Source organism: Eptesicus fuscus, chromosome 15, assembly GCF_027574615.1.
Source record: "Eptesicus fuscus isolate TK198812 chromosome 15, DD_ASM_mEF_20220401, whole genome shotgun sequence".
Classification (NCBI taxonomy): Eukaryota; Metazoa; Chordata; class Mammalia; order Chiroptera; family Vespertilionidae; genus Eptesicus; species Eptesicus fuscus.
The window spans coordinates 76,198,151-76,221,417 of NC_072487.1; the positions used below are offsets into that span (position 1 = coordinate 76,198,151).

The 23,267-nt window shown below is 49.6% G+C and overlaps 1 protein-coding gene across 1 annotated transcript in view; it reads right to left on the reverse strand.

Annotated features, from left to right (window-relative positions):
* Positions 1-23,267, reverse strand: part of RAPGEF1 (Rap guanine nucleotide exchange factor 1) — a 105,324-nt gene that overhangs the window by 42,724 nt on the left and 39,333 nt on the right. Inside the window, exons 2-5 of the mRNA XM_054727130.1 lie at positions 15,289-15,428; positions 14,640-14,753; positions 10,009-10,187; positions 7,910-8,066 (exon numbers count right to left, since the gene is read on the reverse strand). Of these exons, the coding sequence (XP_054583105.1) occupies positions 7,910-8,066; positions 10,009-10,187; positions 14,640-14,753; positions 15,289-15,428 (590 nt within the window). The remainder of the gene's footprint in view (positions 1-7,909; positions 8,067-10,008; positions 10,188-14,639; positions 14,754-15,288; positions 15,429-23,267) is intronic.

Consider the following 23,267-nt stretch of genomic DNA (forward strand, 5'->3'; position numbering starts at 1 on the left):
GTGGAGAAGGCAGCGGCTCTGCGTTCCACCTGGCGCTGGCCTGGGCGGGAGCGGAGGGAGAGGGGCAGCTTGCGTTCCACCCCCCAGCCAGCCCGAAGAGACCAGCAGAGGCCTTTAGTCTCAACTGGCCTTCACCTTCACAGACAGAGAACCCTTGAGTGTGCATGTATGTGGCTACCGTGCCAACACCCTAATCTCATTCAGAGCTCCCCCCCCCGCCGCCCGGTGATCTGGTGAGCTCCACTCCCCCAAGAGAAGGCAGGTTCCCGAGAAGATGTCACACTTTTCAGTCCTCCTGAGGGGCAGGTGAGGAAAGACTGCGTCCACAGCCGGGGACTGTGAGCCAGACAACTGCCAGGTCACCGAAACGCAGTCTTCACAAGCCAGGAGTCTGAGGAAATGCCTTCTAAATACCTAGTGCTGTATTTCTAGGCCCCCTTTATTCCTATTGAAAATGACCGAGATGCTTCCACCTTCAATGACCTCGAGGAATCCAAGTCCGGCTCTGGCGCCCGCTGCTAGTTTTCCAAAGATATACCAATGACCAACGAGCACATGAAAAGATGCTCACCATCCTTAACCATCAGAGAAATGCAAATCAAAACCGCCATGGATACCACCGCACCCCACTAGGAATGCTGGAATCAAAACGACAACACGTCGGGGAGGGGGACCGGACGCTCACACTGCTGGTGGCAGTGAAATGGGGCAGCTGCTTTGGCAAGAAGTGTGGCAGTTTGTCACAGGATCAGACATAGTTACTGTAACTACACTGCTAGGTGTGTACCCAAGAGAAATGAAAACATACATCCACACAAACCTGTACGCAAACACTCACAGCAGCATCACTCATGACTGCCAGAAAGGGGCAACACCCCGAATGTCAAGATGTCCATGAATAAGTAACAGGCGGGGTGTCTACACGGACTACTACTGGGCAATAAAAAGAAATGAAGTAGTGATACAGTCTAGAGCACGGATAAGCTTTAAAAACATGATGCTAAGTGACAGGAGCCAGTCACAAAAGGCCACATAGCACACAACTCCATTTATATGAAAGGTCCGGAACAGGCAAATCTAGAGACGGAAAGTAGTCAGTGGCTGCCGAGGGATGGGGGAATGGGAAGAAATGGGAGGAGGTTTGGGGTTACTTCCTGAAGTGATGAAATGTTCTGAAATTGTGGTGATGATTGCACAACTCTGTGAATACACTAAAATCATTAAATTGTACATTTTAAATGGGTGAATCACATGGCATGGGAATTACATCTCAATAAAGCCATCACCTAACATCAATCAATCAAGGAGCCCAAGACGAGGCCTGGAGCATCTTTTCAGACCAAAAAGTGGAAAACCACCAAAGGGCTCCAGGGTCACCTCGAAAGGAACCTAGGAAACAACATGGAGCTTTCACTAGTCAAAGACGGGACCTGGGCATTATTAACAATACCGGCAATGAGCTAGACCCGTGGTCGGCAAACATTAGTCAACAGAGCCAAATATCAACAGTACAACGATTGAAATTTCTTTTGAGAGACAAATTTTTTAAACTTAAACTTCTTCCAACGTCACTTCTTCAAAATAGACTCGCCCAGGCTGTGGTATTTTGTGGAAGAGCCACACTCAAGGGGCCAAAAAGCCGCATGTGGCTCGCGAGCCGCAGTTTGCCGACCACGGAGCTAGACCATCTCAAACTTAAATTCACGAGTTCAGAATGGTATTTTATTTTAAATATATTTTATTGATTTTTTTACAGAGAGGAAGGGAGAGGGATAGAGAGCTAGAAATATCGATGAGAGAGAAACATCGATCAGCTGCCTCCTGCACACCCCCCTCTGGGGATGTACCCGCAACCAAGGTGCATGCCCTTGACTGGAATTGAACCTGGGACCCTTCAGTCCACAGGCCGACGCTCTATCCACTGAGCTAAACCGGTCAGGGCCAGAATGATATTTTAACAACCTCAGTTCCTCAGATCAGAGGATGCCTGGACACACTCACTGCTTTGATATCTGGTAAATAGAGGGAAGAACGAAGCACTGATCCTGGCTTTCCTGAGAATTGTAACTCAGGATAACCACACACTGACAAGGGGAAGTCTCTCTGCCACAGAAAGAGTGACAGAAAGAATGAGGATGGCACTTTTTGCAACCCCTAATGAATTAATGGGCCCAGGCAATCACCACCAACAGTTATTAACATCAAAAGGAACAGGTGCCTCTTAATGGAAGCCCACGGCATCACCTACGAAGCATTCTCTAATACAAAAGAACAACCAAACCCAAGTCCGCCTCGGAGTCACAGGAAACTCAAGGACAGAGGCACCCAGTAAACAATCTGCACAGATGGGATCAGTGAAGTCCAGAATTTAGGGGACTCTTAGGAGCAGTAACTCTTTCTAAAAACACAAGTAAGTTGTAAGAGAAAACTACAGAGGAGGAGAAACTGTAGACATCCTATACAGTAAAAGGGAAATATGCAAATTGACCCCAAGGCCAGAACGACCGGTCACTATGATGCACACTGACCACCAGGGGGCAGACGCTCAACGCAGGAGCTGCTCCCTGGTGGTCAGTGCACTCCCACAGGGGGAGCTCCACTCGGCCACAAGCCAGGCTGATGGCTGTGAGCACAGTGCTGGTGGCGGGAGTCTCTCCTGCCTCCTCGGCAGCGCTAAGGATGTTTGACTATAGATTAGGCCGCAGTCGGACATTTCCCAAGGGATCCCGGGCTTCCAGAGGGATGTCTGATTGCCAGCTTGGGCCTGCTCCTCGGGAAATCGGGCCTAAGCCGGCAGGTGGACATCCTCCGAGGGATCTCAGACTGTGAGAGGGCACTGGCCAGGTTGAGGGATCCCCTGCCCCCCGTACATGAATTTTCATGCACCGGGCCTCTAGTATATTATATGACTGAACTGTAGTATGGATTTCCCTTGGATCCTAAATTGAAAAACTGTTTAAAAGCAGCCAACTACACCCTGCAGGCCAAATCCAGCCCCAGCCTTGCTTTTTGGAAGGCCCTCAAGGTAAGAATGCTTTATTAAAGAAAATTAAAATATAAAGCAAAGAAATATGTAATGGAGACTATACGTATATGTAGCCTGAGAAGCCTAAAATATTCATTCTCTGGCCCTTTACAGAAATAGTTGGTTTTGTTCGAAGCTATGTATCACGTTATTTACAGAGGAAAGGAGGTGGTGGCTGGGTCTGCTTGCAATTAGCCAGGGAGTAGGTGGAGACCCAGAAGAAAGATGACTGGCTGCCAGAGGACACCTGTGGGAGCCGTGTGATGAGGCTTCATTACATGATGCTCTTATTTGGCAAATGTTTGAAATATTTCATCCAAAATTTAAAAAATAGGCTGAATGAGGAATAAAAAGAGGTGGCTTATTTGAAATGCCAGTGTGGCAGACAGCGAGGTGCCCCGCAATATCTGTTCTTCCTTATGAATAGAATTTTACTGGGCACATGTCCAGGTCAGGTAAAATGCTCAGTGACAGTTTTGGAGGCCTGTGAGGAAGCACTCTTCAATGGAGGAGGCACAACTTCCTGCTCCCTCGCTCCTTGCCGGGTGGAATGTGGTCCTAATGAATGGAGGGGCAGCAGCCATCACGGACCAAGAGGTAGAATGCATGTGCAAGAACGGCAAGGGAGCAATGGCCGAAGACCACGGCTGACCGGATGCGAAAGTGTCACTTTAGCCACAACAGCCCATCTCTGGGCCTCTGACACATGAAAGAGAAATAATGAAAGAGAAAAAATAGGTTTTCTTGTAGACAAACCTAATCCTAACTGATACAGTCAGGAGAACATTTCTTTCAAAATATTCCTGTGACACGAAGTAAATCTGGTGCACAAGCCCAATTTTGGGTAGTGACAGAACTGCAGGTATTCCAAAGCGCCCCCCGCCCCCCAGGTTCTCAGTATGAGGCTTTAAAAATAAATAATAATGACGTTGTGTGAATGGGGGGAGGGGGCAGGGGGGCCAGGGAAAGTCTCCGGCCTGTGGAGGAGACCCCCTAGAAGGTCTGTGAGGGGGACAGAGCAGAGGCCAGGCTGAGATCAGAAGAAAAGCTGAGATGTAAATGGTAAAGTTAGGAAGAACTGGGGTGTAGGTTTCGAAAGGACAATGTGGGGTGTGTGTCTGACCTGGAGGAGCTCGGCCCACACAGCCAGGTCCTCGGCTGGGCGGCTGCTGAGAACAGGAAAGTGAAGGCCTTCACATTCCTTCCCGGGAGAGTCACTGGGTCTTAGTGCCTCTGTGGCCACAGGTAGAGCACTGCCTGGGGCAGATCAGATAATGGCAGAGCTTTATCTTTTAACCTGAGATTTGTGAAATGACATGGGAAAGAGCCACAAACCCTGGTGAAGTTGGTAAATGGGAGCTGTTCCAGAAAGGAACATTTCTACAGTTGTGAGTACTTACCCACCGTTTACTGGGCACCTGGCACTTACCAGGTACTTTACATACACTATCTTACTGAAACGTTCATCAGCTCTTCAGGATAAATATTTAAAAACCTACTTGAAACTCAGAGAAGTAACTTGCCCAAAGTTAAAGGGCCAACGAGTAACATTTATGGGGCAGTTAAATAATAAATGATACTCCCCATTCAGGGACAAAACAAAGTAATCCTGTTTGTTAAAACACTTCAATCCTTTTTTAAAAATTTCATTTAACAACTGAAGGAGTTACATGAAAGATGGTGAGTCAGTTTAGAGGAACGTTCCAGCGTCTCTCCTCTCTGTGGGATGACCACATGCCCATGAATGTACTGTACCCCTCTCAGCCACGGAGGCTGTCACATTAACTAGGACATGGGCTTATAAGGTGTCCTAAGCCTGAAGGGGACCTCGAGAGAGGCTGGTAGCCAGCTGACTTGGAGGTGGAGCATGTGAGTCCCTCAGCTGACCATGCTTCTCCCTCCTGTGGCGGCAGCTGAGGGCGATGGGGAGCGCACAGGGTCTGGGGTCCAGCAGGCCTTGGGTGTGAATCTCAACCTCGCCACTGATGACTGGTCTGTCTGAGTCTCATTGTCCACACCCTTAAAGGGGCGATCGTGGCTACTTTGGAGAGCTGCTATAAGCACTGAGTGGGTAGTAAGTGCTAGCTCTGTTACTATTAGACCTCAGCAACAAATGCCAACGTTATAGAGTCTTGATGGCCCTTGCTGCCTTTACTGACTCTAACTCCAAAAGCTTCCCACAACACAGGCCAATTCCTGCTCCTGCTTCAGGCTTTCAGTCTGTCTGCCTCTCCTGGGGGAAGTATCTCTGAGCACCCTGAGAAAGGAAGCTCACCAGTACACCCAGGTCACCCGCAGGCCATTTCTTCTTTTCAGCACCAGCCCTGGTTATAGTGACAGGACTACAGTTCTGGTTTGCTGGCCTTTCGCCCTTCAGACGGTAAGCTCTGTCAGGCCAGGGACTGGGAGTTTTGCTTGTCACTATAGTCCCAGCTCTATCACACTACCTGGCACACAGGGAGTTCTTGATAAATGTTTCTTGAATAAATTAAACAAAACTGAATTTATAGAGCACCTCACCTAGAAAATATCTGTTCAGGTTAAAATATTTTTTTAAAAATATATTTTATTGTTTTTTTACAGAGAGGAAGGGAGAGGTATAGAGAGCCAGAAACATCAATGAGAGAGAAACATCGATCAGCTGCCTCCTGCACACCCCCCACTGGGGATGTGCCTGCAACCAAGGCACATGCCCTTGACCGGAATCGAACCCAGGACCCTTCAGTCTGCAGGCCGATGCTCTATCTACTGAGCTAAACTGGTTAGGGCCTGGTTAAAATATTTTCAAACAATTGTGGAAAAGTTATTTGCTTTTAGACACTGAAAGGTTCATAATCTATAGTTCCCCTCCCTACCTCTCATCCTGGTCAATTATGAGAAATTTTTCTATCACCCAAAACAGCGGTGGTGAATGATCCCACAAAGGAGAGTCTACTTGGGAATGTCACAATGAAACTATTTTTTTTTTTAAATATATTTTATTGATTTTTTACAGAGAGGAAGAGATAGGGATAGAGAGCTAGAAACATCGATGAGAGAGAAACACCGATCAGCTGCCTCCTGCACACCCCCCACTGGGGATGTGCCCGCAACCAAGGCACATGCCCTTGACCGGCATCGAACCCGGGACCCCTGAGTCCGCAGGCCGACGCTCCATCCCCTGAGCCAAACCGGTTTCGGCTGAAACTCTATTTTGGACGTTCTCACTTGTTTTGAACATCTCATCATAATCAATTTGGTAGAGGAAAACCTTAACAACGTCACCTGAAAAATAACAATGTCCAATAACAGCATTTCCAGAAGCCCGGACAGGAAGACCAGGGGTGTGTGAGCCAGAACCCCAGCCTCTGCTGACAGAGTGTGACCCAGGCCAGCTCTCACTGTGCCCTGCGGGCTGCAAAGGGCTGCTGGGAAGATGGAACGGGATGGTGTATGTGACTGAACGCCATTCTGGAATGTGACGTAAGGTCTTACCGCACAGCCACCCTGGGCTGCACCCTAAGTCCCACTGCCAAACAGATAATGTAGGACCTAATCACTTTGGAAATGAAGGGCATCTGGGAGCTATCAGAAGAAATTCTGATGTCATCTAGTCTGGACTCCCTCTAAATAAACTCCGCAAGGTCCCCAGCAGACACAGGGCCCTGCTCAGGGCTAGAGGTGGGCAGCACTGCCTTCCCAGCCACCACAGCTCACGCTGGAGCAGTGGGTGATGCTGAGCAACGCCTTCTTCACCTTCCCTCTGCAATGTTTACCCGCTGACTCTACTCCAGAGCTTCTGGGGAACGATAACCAAGAGCGGCTTTCCGGAATCTGACGGCATGGCTGAGTGGGGAGAAATTAATTTTGACCTAGGGTAAGTACCTCCGCTATAATTTTGGGTGGAAAGGTCTAGAAAGGAGGAGGACACACTTTTTTTCCAAGCCAAGAGATCTGTTTAGGCATCTGTCTCGCACCACATAATTAATAATCAACAGCAGCTAAGGTTTGAGTGCTTAATACGTGACAAGTAGTGCCCTAAGAGCTTTGCTTGCATTAACTAATGTAACCCCTCTTACCACACTGTGACCCATGGCACGTCATCATACCTAATTTACAGGTGAGTTAGCACGGTGCAGAGCACTCGCGTCAACTGCTCACATTCACACACTAGGAAGTGGGGAACCTGGGCTCCAAACCTAGCCAGACCCCGCTACTCCCCCTGCCCACTACATGCGATGGTCTCACAAAACAGCAGGGCCTCCACCCCACTGCTCACAGCCGAGTCCTCACCTCCAGGCCCTCCCCCTACAGGCTACCTTGCTCCTCATCCGAGGACGCATTTTTTCAATAATTCCAGACCCCGTGGCCTCTGCTCCCACCTTAACTAGGATCCATAATGTCCTATGATGCTGTTTCTGACTTCTCTGCGAAGTAGGTTCTCAGACCACATCACGGACTTAAAATATAGAGTTTCATTTCCTATGCATCTCAATCCTGCTTTTCTACAAGGGATCCCAGGAGTGTTTAGGACATGAAAAGGAAGCAGCTGACATGCTGGGAGGCTTGCTAAAAGTCAACACAAAACCATTTCCACTGCATTTTGTCTGGCTGGCAAGCATGCACAGCCAGCGCTTTCACACAAAGCCTCGCTGAAGACTTAATGCAATGCTCGGTGAAGGCTGCTTGCTCCGCAGCTTTTCCGACTATGGAGATGAGTACTCCAAAGGGTGGATGAGCCATTCGTCCCACAGAGTGACACAGCTACCAGACAGGGCACACCGACACCAGACACGCTGGGAGACAGGCCTCTAATACACGAGGTTTAGGGACGAGTTCTGTGATGAACACCCAGCAAGGAGGCTGCTCCAGGGCCCTGACCAGGACCCCTGGCCCCGACCATACCTTCACTCCGTCCAGCACCGCCTTGATGACCCCCTTCACCGTTGTCACCATCTCTTTATCTTCTGAGTTCACACCTTCTAGCATCACTTGGTCTGACCAGCGAATGAGGTTGGCGAGACTTTGGTACACTCGGCTATAGCAGGACGAGAGGGCTGAGCTAGAAGGCAGAGAAGATTTTTTAAAAATAGGAAAAATCTAAAGCATGAGATCGCTAGAAGCCACTTAGCACAGAGCCTGGTTGTCGGTGTACAACCCACACCTCCCTTGATGTACAAACTTTTCCCCCTGAACCCATCTCTTTCAGCCAACGAAAACTTGGGGAGTGCTATCTTCTAGTCTGTTATATGTATTTTTCACTTCCCAAATACAATGCATAAAGATTCCATTGTGAACATTAATATGCTTTTTCAAACTTTACAGCCTCCCTGAGATTCTGACAATGTCCCTCAGGGAGAGCCCACCTCCCCCCACTCCCAGCTGCTCATCACCAACGGGGTCAAAGCGCCACACTCGTCTTGACGTCTTGTGTCCTGGTTGGAATTAGACTTAATTTCAGGCCAGGGGTGTTGCAAGGAGCCCACAGGCTTGTAGAATTTGAACAGGCAGGATCCTTTAAAGAAACGGCCTTTAAACACGAAGTCCAAACAGATCTCTAACTGACTAGAATTCCCCTGCACTACCCGTGGCTGCGATGCAGAGGAACGCACTAGTGAAGAGTATTTCAAGAAAGACAAATCTGCCCGGCCAACGTGGCTCAGTGGTTGAGCATTGACCTATGAACCAGGAGGTCACGGTTCAATTCTGGTCAGGGCACATGCCTGGGTTGCAGGCTCGGTCCCTAGTGCGGGGGCGTGCAGGAGGCAGCCGATAGACGATTCCCTCTTATCATTGATGCTTCGCTCTCTCTCTCCCTCTCCCTTCCTCTCTAAAATCAATAAAAACATATATATAGAAAAAAAAAAAAAAGACAAATCTGCGGTGAGGAGACCTGCGGGGGACACTGTGAGGTCCCCCCCACAGAAGCTCTGAATCGTTGGCTGCCTCAACGACTGTACAGTGGAGGCCAAACTAAAGAATTTCTACATCTCCCACAAATTTTTATATAAGTAAAGATCATTTTCCCTGAGACCTGTGGGAGTGAGGCATAGGAAGTGAGGACGGTGACAGGGCAAAGCCATACAAATTTTTCCTCCGCACCAGCCCGCTTCAGTGAGCTTCCGGCCAAAGACCGCGACCACAGTGCCAGCGGGCACTCCAGGGGGAGGCCAGGGCAGAGGGCTTCTTGGAAATAAAGACAGTGTTGCTGTGCCTCCCAGAAAAGAAAACTGCACTTCCCGGCCGGTCTGGGAGCAGCTCAGGAGAGCACCGTCTCGGGGCCCCACCCACGCCCTGTCGGGGGGACAGACCCAGACGCGCCTCTGAGCAGGTACCAGGGAGAAGAGCCAGCCGGCAGGCAGCCACAGCCTCCCAGAGAAAAACCCCTGCTGGCCCTTCACTTCCCATACATTTAATGCGGCCTCTCTCTCCCCGCTCAACGGCAAATACGGGTCGAGCTGCTGGCTAACCTCCCAGAGGAAAGTGCACTCCACAGTGAAAGCATCGCCCACAGAAGCCGCTGGGCCCGGCTGCCTCCCCCCCACCGGCTCCCAGGGACGGCGTGCCGTCTGCGAGATCCTAGCTTGCCTCGGTTAAGTGTCTCGCTAAGCCGTGCTCTAATGGGCTCTTCTCTACCTTTTGTGTCATCATCTGAGCAGCTGAGGCTCTAACAGGCTGGATGCCAACAGGCCTTAATGTCATATACACTTCGTTGCCCTAGGGTGCAGGAGAGACGGGTCCAAATCCATGTGATGACTGCCATGAGCTAATACAAAATGACCAGGCCGCCCGGCTGTCCCGGTCGTGTGATGGCAGAGCTCTTCCTCCCCGTGTGTTCTCCTGAGGAACAGCGACCTCAGCCTTGGGGGAGCACCGAGCCATACCCGAGGGGCAGGGAGAGGGCGCCTTGCCCCGCCGAGAACCCTTAGTTTGAAGCCGCCCAAACCAAGATGCCTCGAGGCCTCCACGGCTCAGGCCCAGCCAAGGGCTTCAGAGCAACTCACCTGTGCTGGATGCGAGGGTCGCTCTGCACCAGCGGTAGGATGGCCTCCAGCACCTTGCTGGCTGAGCCGGGGAGCATCTCCAGCACCTTCTTGTCAATAGCCATTTTGTCCACAATGGTCTTAAAGTAGCGCAAGGCACTGACAACCTCCTTCTCTTTCTCTTCCAGCCAGCTCAGGTTCTGAAAGGAAATGTTAAGCATAAGGAAGGAGGAGAGATTAAAGGGAGCTATTTTATAACAAATAAAATAAAATTTCCTGTAAACTATCTTGAGATTAATGCAAACGGAAAACGGCTTCTTGCTGCAGCAGCCAAGCCACATTAGCGTTCTAAGGACTGCAATCAGGATACAGAGGCTAGACGTGAAGGAAGAAGAGGGGGCTTGGACCAAGAGGGCTGTGTAGAGACTCCTGAATTCCCTTCCCGGAAGAGACTGCTGGCCTGAGGTCTCCTCCGCCACCCTGAGACAGCACCACTGATCTCATGAAGTGCAGCAAGGACTAATTTGCTGATGCTGTAGGAATCGTAGAGAACGGACAGCTAAGTCCCAGGGCACTTATCTATCCAGTAACTCTAATCACGACACCCAGGCCTTTCAAGGATCCTGGGGGCTGTGTAAGACTGGTTGGAGGCATTGTGTTCACACCCATCCTCCCAGAACTCCTCACAAGATTCCTACATTCAACCCAGAGACGCAGCCCCCTCTCAGAGAAGTGGCAGGCTCTCCCGAAGGACCTGGAGACCTGGGGTTAGAAGGGGTGGAGCTCGTGGTAAAAATGTGAAAAAGCGGGAGCAGACAGACATGACCCCATCACTGCTCGAGCAGCGAGTGCGAGTGGCACTCCTGGTCCCGCTGCCCCTGCTCCTGAGAAAGCCACCTCAGAGGACGAGAAAACAGCCCTGCGCCTCCCGGAGTCAGAGTCCCACGCAATCCTCCCCCCGGACTGCGGTGCCTGCGGTCCACACAGCGGGCGCACGCCCCTGTGATTCCTTTCTCTGGACCAGCCCCAACGTCAGTGACCCCGGGCCCAGCCGCCTGGCAGGGGAAGGAAAATCAAGGGTAACCTACAAAACAGACGAATCCCCAAACGGATCATCTACTCAAGTAGAACTGATGACACGTCAATGCAAATGAAGGGTGGCCTGTATGAGGAGACACCACCTGTGGCCTCTCTGAGCTCCGGGGAAGACGGAAAGAAAAGCAACTGTGGGCAAGAGGGTAATTTCTAGAAAAAGTTGATTTCAACAATAATCTGTAAACATATAACTAAATAATATATACTAAAAAGTGATTATGACTCTGCCTGCCTCTTTCCCTCTAAAATGATGGAGAATGTCATTTCAAATTAAAAATTCAATAGTGGAGGCACTTATTTAATGGGAATATCAACAGAAAAACATATAAATGGGATCAAGAAGTAAACAGTGCCTTTAGTCAGACGATTTTCAAAGGTCCGATTTCATGTCTCTCAGTGGGTACTGCCCCCCGGCATTCTGTGGACAGGAAGACAGGCTTCTCCCTGGGGAGAGGGGGCACCCCGAGTCCCATCACCGAGCCTCTGCCCTCTCCCCACGCCCCTCTTTCACACCAGCATGCCTGTGTAGGCACTGCCTCTTCCCAGAGGCCGGGCTTCCCTGCCTCAGGACGGGAGCTTCCTGCTTCACCGCCCCCATCGGGGCAGAGGAACCGAGTGTGAGGAACCAAGGTGCCTGGGGACACCCAATGTGACTGGAATCATGGCCGCCGACCTCGCCAGCCTGACCACAGCACGGCCATCTCCGATCAGGACGCAGGAGGAGCCAGCCACAGTGAAATGTCCGGAGGAAGAGGAGACACTTCAAGAGGTTTGCTGGGGAGAATGGGGCTGACCTGCAGCCAGGAGCCATCCAAGAGGGGCGAGGCGCTTCAGAGCAAAAAGAACTTCCCCCTCCTTTGTAGGAAGATCAAATGAGCTCGCAAAGAGCCAGGCACCCTGGGCTCCTAATGAAGGAGTGACAACTTAGCAGAATCAGGTTTCCTCCATTAACTCCCCTGCAAATTCCCCTCCCAGATTAGAGGCCTCTGAGCACTGCATTCCCCTAGCCCTGCAGCTGTCAACTGGCTTCTTGCAAAAAGCAGTCAGGGAGTTCCAATGGGACTCAGGTGAGCACTCCCTCCAGCAGGACCCTGAGGCGTGGCTTTGCTGGAGCTGCCCAGCCCAGAACCTCTGTGGGCAGACCATCCTCCTGCAGTCCCTGCTATGGGGGATGGGGACCACCATTGCCCAACAAACCTGGCCACTACAGGAGGGCAGCGGTGCTGCGGAGGGCCTAGATCCGAAGCCACCACTGGGCTTGGGACCAGTGGGCTCCAGGCTCCTCTCCCGCACAAGGGGGAGAAGAATTCCTGCCCTGGGGATCAAAAGAGGTTGGTGTGGGGACCACATGAGAATGCATATGGAAAATATTTCATAACATTTAAGGGAAAAACAAATTTGATGGGGGAAAACTTGGGCCAGACTCCCAACTCTCTGAATATTAGGAATAATAAAAGCGTTTGCACATGGTTATGTGAGAAGTAAGTAAGACAGCACGTGAAATCACCCAGGACAGAGGCCGTCAGGCAGCTGCAGATGAATCTGAGTGTATGTATCGACCCTGAGCTGCAACTTCCCATGTATTTAAACAGGAAAGCCATGCATATAACCTGCAATAACAAGGCAATGTATATGGAAATATTCCCTAAGTACTGAGAGCTAATAAGTCATAAATAATTAATGTAGTAAATGACAGGCTTATTGTAAGATTTCTCTGGCAGTCTTCCAAGCACACACACGGTGGCAGCTTCCCCAACATGTCCAGTCCTGTCTTACACACACATTCGTACTGTCTCATGCAGGTGACTTGGGGCAGAGCACAGTAGTAACTCAGCCCTCTTTAAAGGGCGGCCATCAAAAGCTGGGCAACATTCTTCCTTCGGTAAAGATCACAGCACAGCTCCCCGCTACCGAACAGGGTTTTCCAGCTGCGCTCCACTGGCATTCCGAGGTGGACGATTCTTCGTCTGGGAGTGGGGGGCTGTGCTACGCATTGTGGGATGTTTATCAGCATCCCGGGCCTCTTCCCACCAGGTCCTGTAGCTCCTGCTTCGCTTTCCTAGTTGTGACAACCAAACACGCCTCCAAACATTGCCCAATGTGCCCTGGCGTTTACAGGAAGCCCCGCTAAGCAAAGGGCACTTTAGCATGCAATCTCTCCGCGCGCGCCGCCCACCCCGTCCCCCATGACCCCTCTTGGAATAAGGAAGAAAGGGGAGGGAATTCCAAGAACTGAGGGACTGAAACTGTCTCTTATCGGAGCTCACTGGGAGAACACAGTTGTGAGTAAATCATTTCACCCTGTGCGGCCTGGACCAGTGTTAGACAACACTGACACTCTGCCTGGACTTCAGGAAGAAACTCAGCTCCAAGAGGCTGCTAAACAGAGCGTCATAAAAAGTAATTGTGGTGCAGACCAAATCTACTTGTTACTCTTCTTCAATCTGGAATTTGGATCAATCTGGCAAACACTCAACATTTCACGCTTTCTCTTCAGCCTGCTGTTGCTAACAGATGGGACAGGAAAAAGGATTCTTCAATAAAAGACTTAGATTTAAGACCTTTATTTCCTCCACTTTTAACTAGGATTTTAAGGTATTTTGCTGAACGTAAAAACAAAAATAGGTGCACTGGCAAGTTCAAGAAGGATGTGTTTACATAGCAGGGCGGGGCTTTGCCAGTGGTGCTGAATTGATGATGGCTGTGACCACAGCTCTATAAACGAGGCTCTGGGTCATCACAGAGGATTAAGGACCTATTTGTCCACAAGGCTCGTTTTTAGTTCACATTTCTAAATTTAATTTGTTTTTATGTTTAGTTATGTGTGGGTGGACATTTAGATTTGGGAGATATTAAAAAATAAACTCTGGCTTCCATAAACAGGAAATGTGGCACCGCGAGAGTTTCGACTCGGATGTCAGACAACCTTGTTCAAATCTCAGCTTCACCACCCACCCTGTGCGCCTTCTGCCGAACGTTTAATATCTCTACAGCCTCAGTTTCCTTTTCTGCAAAGTAAGTCTCCACCTCCCCGGGCTGTTAGGAGGGCTAAGCAAGAGAACGAGTGTGAAGCACTGTGCATGGGGCTAAGGAAAGGTTGATCGATGTCGGTGGCCCAAGGCGGCCCTGGCTCTGAGAGCACTTGGGCCTGTGGCTACCTCAGCAGTCTGACGGCACCATACACTTTAGAAGCCCTTCCCTGCCTTCGCGATTCAGATCATCTTAGCAACTCAAGGAAAGAACAGCTGAGCTTGACAGGTGAGATCACTCACTTGCTCCAGAACCCGCTGGGCCCAAGCAGCACCCCAAACCAACCCCAGAGAGGATCCCCGAGCTATCGCCATGGAAGACTGCACTCTCTCCAAAGACCAGGGGGGCTTGGATAAACTTGCTTTTACCCAAGGTCCCTTGGACTATTTTCTGAACAATTAAGCCCACAGTTGCCACCCAACTGAACACAGTGATACTGTAATAGATGTTTTCCATCCCCAAAACCATGGGCCAGGATTCTGCAGTAGAAGGCAAGGCAAACCCAATGTTCTTAACATCACACTGACCTTCTGCCTTTGAGACCTGGAAGCCACAGCACTGGTGGACATAAATTCTACTGCCTGCTGCTCCAGATCCAAGGGGAGAGGGTAGCCCTCTGGTAGAAATCTGTCTGTTGCCTCCTGGAAGAGAGGAAACCTGGATTCCTACAGAGCTTGAAATGGCCGTTTTAGGCTGAAGGGGTTGATGAAATGAACAGCTATGTCAACACATCTGCTTGACTGGCCCTGCTGAGGTGACTAGTGCTTGAGGACATCTTTGATTTCAAGGATTTTGTATGTCTCAGAGCATGGATGTTCTGGACATCACAAACGTCCCCGAGTGCGTGCCCACGCCTGGGCAGTGTGGGGCTCTCTAGGGCAGGGAGGCAGCATCTTGGATGTGAACATGATGCGTTGAGCTGTTTTAAGTGCCCAGAGGATGGCACATTTGGAAAAGGAGAACTGTTCTAGCCAGCTGAGCTTGAGTCTGATTAACATGAGAAACACTCACCACCCTACAGGCTCACATGTCACAAGAACACGGGCGGCCCCGCCTGCAACATGGAATACTATGGAGCGGGTGTGTACTGAGAGCTCAATCCCCAGGGAATGGATGTGCAGGAAGCACACACTCTCACTGCTCGAAGCAAGAGTGGTGCCGAGAGAGGCAGCTTACTTTGCTCACAGGCTTCTCCCGAGTCTTCACAGACACGTCGGCCGGTTTTCCCTTCTTGGATGGCGTTCTCTTGATTTTGGGCGAGTGGAATTTGTCCATCAGCTTCATGGTGAAGGAGGAGAGATGAGAACGCTGGGAGTCTGGAAACAAAGAGGGTGCCGACTGTTAGAGGCAGGTGGGAACTTCACGCACCTTTCGTGGACATGAGCATCGTCTCAACGCGAATCTTTCCCCAGCTGTTCAGAGCTACAAAGGAGAGGAAATATGGACTCCTTAAAACATTTCTGATAACATGTTTCAAGATTTGCAATTTCCGTCTCTAGGGTAGGTTATTTAGATTTGTGGAACTCAAAGTCAGTCGAAATAAGTAGGGAAAAATAATTGGCAAATATTCTCAAGTGTCCTTATGGAGTCTGTACAATGATCTAACCAAAGTCCAAGCAAGCTGGCCAAGGAGAATGAACACCAAAGCAGACTCACAAAAATATAGGATGCATGAACTAGAGAGAAAGGCCCTTTCGAATCAACCTCTTCCCTCATCCTTTGGTTCAGGAGCTGCAACAAGTGACAGGGGCAAGGCCTCAGAGTTGGCAGTGAGGCTGAAATAGAAGCAAGGTGTTCACAACCCGCTGGGACACAGTGAAAGGCTGAGAGCAGGAACAAGACTGGGGTGTCCGTCCTTCCCACTCCTATTGGCTGTTGTACTCCACTATTCCAGGAAAAGCCATCCAGATTGGGAAGGAAGATTACTACTAAGATATAAATTCAGTAATGTCATGGGATATAAGATCAATATATAAAACTCAAAATCATTTCTATACAGTAGCAATGAATATTCCAAAATGAAATTTTAAAAAGCTTCCATTTACAATATCATCAAAAAGAATAAAATACTTAGGCATAAATTTAACATAACACAAGACTTTTATACACTGAAAACTACTAAACATTGTTGAAAAACATTAGAAACAATCTAAATAAAAGGAAAGACAACCCATGTTCATAAACCAAAAGACTTAATATTGTTAAAATGCCAAACACTACAAATTAATCTATAGATTCAATGTAATCCTTATTAGAAACCCAGCTGGCTATTTGGGGGGGGGGGTTAGGTGGGGGACAGAAATTGACAATCTAATCCTAATATTAATATGGAAATACAAGGGTCTCAGAATAGCCAAAACAATCTGGGAAAAGAAGAATAAAGTTAGAGGATTCACATTTCCTGATTTTAATACTTACTACTACAAAGTTAGAGAAATCAAGACAGCATGGTACTTTCATGAGCAGAGGCACATAGAACAACAGAAAGAACTGAGAATCCAGAAATAATCCCATGTGTCTATGGCCAACTGATTTTTGATAAGGATGTCAACACCATACAATAAGGGAATTAATATTCTTTTAACAAACGGTGCTAGGACAACTGGATATTCACATACAAAAGAATGAGTTTGGGCCCTTACTTCACACCATACACAAAGTGAACTCAAAATGGATTAAAGACCTAAATTAAGAGTTAAAACTATAAACTCTTAGAAGAAAACAGGGATTCAAAGTAGGTAAACTGAGGTGGTGCGATTTCTCCAGCTCCCCTCTGCCCTCTTCTTCCCCACCCAAGCAGGGTGGGGCCTCTGTAAGTTTATACTACTTCCTTCTTTACACTTCAAAATGAGGCGACTGATCTAATCATTCCTGTGCTGGTTAAAGGGGTGAGCTTTGTAGGCACACTGTTTGGGTTAAAACAGTTCAAAGTCACTTCTCTAAGTCTGAAGTTTCCTCGTCTGGAAAATGGTGTGGATAACACTGTTCTTGAGATGGCTAATATGATGCAGATTAAATGAGAGGCTGCCGGTAGACACGGCCAGGCACCTGCTCAGTGCAGGGAGCTAACCTAACTACATGGTTTGGGTGAGTAGCAGGGCTGATGGAGCTCTGAGCACTGATTTACCAACTGCCTGCAGAAGTTGCATCAGGCTATGCTACTGCCCTGCACAGCCCGAGGAATGGAGGGCCTCACAAATGCCGTCCTCTTCCGCCAGCACTGACCAGAGGTCTCATCGGCCTTCACCTGTTCATCTGTTTCCCTCCCTGTCCCTCCTCCTGCGCTGTGCCCATTGCACTCCTCCTGATGCTGGTCTCAGCAGCCTGAAGTCACAGCACATCCTTCTCCAGGTAGGTTCCAAGTCAGATGGGAGGTTAGAGCAATTTACTAACCTGTGACTTCCACCCTGGCAAGTAAGACTGAAAGCAGGGCAAAACAACAACACACACAAATGGGGAAGTCTAGGCAGGATGCACAATTTCTTTGGTTTGCTTTGGTGGTCTAAGGTCTTCAGAGACATGGGTCGGGTGAGCCAACTCGCACCTCCTCCAGCCTGCTACCCCGAGTTGCTATTTGGGCAGACATGGGGCTGAGGTGCTGACCAGATTCACATCTGTGCCATCACAACCAAGGGCGAACTTGGGCAGGCAAGCAAGGCATGGAGGGCCCAAAAATACCTCTCAGGTTCCTCCTGCACCTGCAGGGCTGGTCCTGATCACCACCGAGGACCAACTAAGGGCATCTCCCCCCGAGAGCAAACTGAACCCAGACATAGCACTCCCTCTGCTCTGCCAGCTACAGTCCCAAGTTGTCTTGGGAACAGCTGAGACTCAACATTAGCCTTTAAATAAAGTGCTGGATCTACCAATAAATCTCTCCTCGGAGTACATAACAGCCTCCAAACAGCCAGCTGTAGCACATGGACATGACATGACATGACACCCCAAGTGGAGAAAGCAGGTTCTCGGTGATGACACCAACCTCCTCAGCTCTGGAAATCAAGGACAGCACGAACCAGGGCAGATTCTAACTTGGAGGTTGCTTGTCACCTTTTCCTTGAAATAATGGGTTAGCAACACAGGTTACAGGTGACCTTGCAAGGTCATTCAAGTGGTGCCTCTGAGAGCTCATAAAGCACAATGACCAGTGACAGCAGGTGGAAGCACTAGGGGCAGCTCTCTCAGGATTATCTCACACACACAGCAACACACACACACACACACACACACACACACACACACACTGCCTGCCCCGCTTCTCATGTCCCTCACGCGCATCAGTCATCTGGGGCAGATGCTGCAGTGTGCCACCCGACTACTCCCTTAGGAAGTCACACTGCAGATTCTTTGTATGTGTGTCTTTGGAGATATTTTAGTACTGAAATGAAAACAAAATTTTGGAAGATTTCATACGTACATATGCAGATGCTCCTTGACTTAGATTGGGTTGCATCCCAATAGACCCAACAACAGGCACCCAGGATTCTGACTTTTGGGCTTATCCCTTACTTTTTGTGACGGTTTATCTCTCAGCATAGCTTCATGTGTAAGTCTGTGAGCTTCGCATACATGGCAGCAGACTGTAAATACTCTTATGCTCCTGTGTTTCACTCTACAGCAGGTCTGACAACTGCCCTGTGGAAGCAGAGGTAAGTGCTTTCCTTCTTGGTGCTGTGGTGCGCCCTGGGTCCCATAAGACCAGCTTTATTGATCCGCTCACCTGCCAGCGGGCAACTGTTTCCAACTTTCTGAACAGCGCTACCCTGAACATTCCCACATGCCTCTCGGAACATGTGTAAGTTTTCTCTGACCAGAATTGCTGGATGATAGAGCATGTACTGCATTCAACTTTATGGATTCTCCACTTGAGTGTCCACTCTGTGGTCCCACTAGCAAGGTGCCAGTGGCTCCACACCCCACCACCACGTGGGACTGCCAGATTCGCACACTTCTATATGGCCATGCTAACCAACGGAAACGGAAGCCCCTGCACAGGGAAATGCCACAAGCCGGCGTCTTATTGTGACCTATCAGATCTGTGAGGGCGACTTCAAAGGTCACTGACAGAACTTAAGAAAATGAAGCCCAGACTCGCGCAGTGGCATTTACACCGCCGAAGGTCGTGCGCTCCCAATGACTAACCCATCTGCTACTCATTTCTTCCAGAGTGTGGCTTCACAATTTGTGTAAAAATGGCTGTGAGAACAGGCATTTCCTGGGGCAACCATCCCAGGCCTTCAGATGAATGTCCTCCTCTACCAGAGAGACGGAGACTGGCTGGAGGGGAGGCATTAGCTCACAGAATCAGGCCTCAACCAAAACCACACCAGAGCTAACCAGGTCCGCCCCAAGGAGCTTGCCAGGTGTCAGTGTTTCATTCGTACGTTTTCAGCGTGCCCCTTGGCCAGGCCTAACAACCAACCCTGCCCACAGCTGACAAATGTGCACATCAACTGGCCTTTCACTGTCACTTGTGGCAGCAGCTGGGATCCCAACTTAGCAGTGGTTTCTGTCGGGGCTCAATTTCACCCTGGATTGGGGGAGGGGGATGAGGGTCACGGTGGACAACACTCTGAGGCAGTGCCCATCTTGATAAACGCCACACTGTCAGTCCTCGTCTCCCACAGCATCCCGGGCGCAGAGGTGTGGCACAGCTGGCAAGGACTCCAGCTCTCCAGCCCCACTAACCTAACCCATACCCTCTCTCTCAAAAGCATAAAAGCACAACCGGAGAGCAGAAGTGACCTGAAGACATTAGGAAGAACCTTTTTAAACATAAGGATTTCATATCTTCACTTATCTAGAATTTGCAGACTAAAGACAAAAACGAGAGGAGGGCTGAGTGGGTCATGGCATGGCAGGCGGCACGCAGGCTTTGGAGTCGGGCAGCCTGCGTTTTAACCTGAGCTCAGCCATGTACTCGGACACACTTTTTGCCTTTCTGAGCCGAAGGTTCCTCATCTACAGAACAAGCGTAACCTCAGGACCCAGGAGGACTCAAGGTGGTCCTGTATGTAAAGCACTTAGCCCAGGACCCGATATAGCAGATGCTCAATAAATAGCAGCCACTGCTGGTATTTGATGACACTGCCAGGCTTCTGCCAACACTTAATAAGGCAAAAGCTAAAAATACTCCCAGCCTACTGGAAGGAAAGCAACCTGATGTTTCATTTCCCCCCAACAACTTCCATATTGAAAGACCCAGTCTTACTCAACATAGAGCTACTCATGTTAACACAGAAGGAAAATAATAGCTGGAGTTTTGCAACACCCAAGGCTCTTCCTCCTGACCTGAAAATCTGTTCCCATTATCCATTTGTTCAGGAAGTCTCCTGAGAACTATGGCACCGCTGTGGGTGCTGATGGAAACGTTAAGTGTATTTTTTCCCCTTTTCAGCAACAAATGTAAAACAACCTCATGATAAAAATTCAAGCCCTACAAAAAATACATAACATGGAAAGTGAAAAGCCTCGTTACTCCACATATGGTAAAGCTGAAGTATTTTTTCCCCTTACCAACACGCTGCAGGCATGCCTCCATGTGAGCGCAGTGAGAGCTGAATGATGTCCTGCTGAAAGGCAGACCACAACACATCACACCAGGCCCCTGATGGACGGTTTCTCGCCTGCTATTCAAACAAGGCTGCACTGACCCACGCCTCATGCTTACCTCCCTGGGCACCCATCCAGTGAGACAGTCTCCTAGAAATGGAATTGTTAGGTCAAAGGTCCGAGCATTAACACCTGATAGATCCCATCCAGCCGCAGTGAGCTGGATGCAGGCCCGTGGGGACGGTGCCCGAGAGTGAGGCTCGGGGTGCAGGCCAAGGAGGTGGCGAGCAGGGAAGAGGCCAGGCTCCAGGCCCTGCCACCCACAGAAGACACCACGCTTCACCCTGGATTTGAGCTCAATCTGAAAGAGCCATCATCTTTGTTCTACTTGCTTAACGGGTAAGAATTTAAAAGATTCAGAAATGAATAGACATTTCACAAAAGATGATATCCAGTGGCTAATACACAGATGACAAGGTACTCAACTCCATCTGTCATCAGGAAATAATAAATTAAAAGCATAAAGTGATACCACTGCATGCACTCTGGGACGGATTTAAAAAAAAAAAAGGCAGCACTAAGTGTGGGTGAGGGTGAAGAGCAAGGGGCACCCTCCACCCTCCGTGGCGGAGAGGGTGAGCCCGGCCACAGTGAACGCACGCTCCCCTGGCTAGCGATGCCACTGCTCTGTGCACAGCCGGAGACACGTGCCAGAACAGGAAAAGCAGCGCCACCCAGACGCCTGTGGCCAGGAGAGGGGAAAGGTGGCAGCTTCGCACACCGTGGGACACTGTGTGGCGGGACAATGAATAATCTCAGAGGAATGACTCTCACAAATGCAGAAAGAAGCCAGACAGAAAATATATTCTGTGATTCCAATTATACAGGTACAACAACAGGCAAAATTCACCTCTGATTTTCGGAGGCAAGATAGTGGTATGGCCCTAGCCAGTTTGGTGCAGCGGATAGAGCGTTGGCCTGCAGACGAAGGGTCCCGGGCTTGGCTCTGGTCAAGGGCACATGCCTCAGTTGCAGGCTCCTTCCTGGCCCGGGCCCTGGTCGGGGCACGTGCAGGAGGCAACCAATCGGTGTGTTTCTCTCACATCGATAGTTCTGTCTTTCCTTCTCTCTTCTAGCCTCGCTAGAAATCAATGGAAAAATATCGAGTGAGGTTTAAAAAAAAAAGTGTGGTTATGCTTGAGGGTGGATGGTAACTGGCAGGGGACATAGGGAGTGAGCTGTGGTCCGTTTCTTGATTGGACGGTGCTACACTGGTGGGTGGTTCCATCTGTGAAAATTCTGCAAGCTACAAACTTACGAGAGCTGTGAGAGGTACTTTTCTGATACATGGCATATACATCAATAAAAGCTGAAATAAACTAAACACAAAGGTAAAAAATTCTTCTAAAAAAGAGCCCACATGATTTTCACACGAGTCAGAGGAAGGAAATCCTATTCCCTGAAACAAACAATGCATTGCACCTGCTCCTTGCTTTCCTCTGTCTTCTCAACCCAGCATCCAGTGATCTTATAAAATGTCAGCCCTGTTCTGTTGCCCTGCTGCTCGAAGTCTCCTGTGGCACTCATCCTCACTCAGAAAAAAGCAAACCCTTCAGCCCTGGCCGGTGTGGCTCAGTGGATAGAGCGTCGGCCTGCGGACTGAAGGGTCCCAGGTTCGATTCCGGTCAAGGGCATGTACCTTGGTTTCGGGCACATCCCCAGTAGGGGGTGTGCAGGAGGCAGCTGATGGATGTTTCTCTCTCATCGATGTTTCTAACTCTCTATCCCTCTCCCTTCCTCTCTGTAAAAAATCAATAAAATATATATATTTTTAAAAAAGCAAACCCTTCAGAGGTCTGCAGGCCCTAAAGACCTGTACCCTGCGTGTGGCACTTTCAACCCCAACCCACCAGCCCCACACACATTTGAGAGGAAGCCCATCCACAAGAAACCTGCTCTCTGACGTCCCCTCGGGGGGAGGCCTGACAGTGCAAAGGGCTATGACGGGATGGGCAAATTTCGTCTAATCCCGGGACTCGGTAATTAGGAAGCTCATCTGGCTCTTAGAGCCAATTTCATCCTTCAAGCAGGCCCTTAGCAGCTACCAAGGTAATATTTTGGTTCTCATCTCCCTTGTCTTTTTCCCCAACTGTCAGAATTCAGAGCAGAAAAGGGGTTCTATTCACGGGTCCCTTGAGATCCCGATGACAATCACTCTTGCTCCTTTTGGAACCTGGCACTTAGCCCGGTAACTGGAGGGTGAAAAGTTAGTGAACACACAGGGAACAGTGAAGAGGTTCTGCAGTGACTGACAACGCTACCATTCAACCACACCGCAGCGCGATCTGACGAGCGCGGGGGACGGGATGCTTCATGGTTTACTGTGATTCTCCAAGCAGAGCCAGCACACGAGTCAGGGACAACTCCATCAGAAGCTTCTCTGGTGCGCTGCTCCAGTGTGGGTCACCTGGGGTCACAGAAGGCTTGTTGTTGAAGCTACTCCAGGGAACGGACAAGAGAAAAACCGTATCTTTCCCCTCCCCGCTAAGTCTCTAGAGGACAGTGGACTTGCTGGGCCAGTAACATCCAACAGAAACACGTGA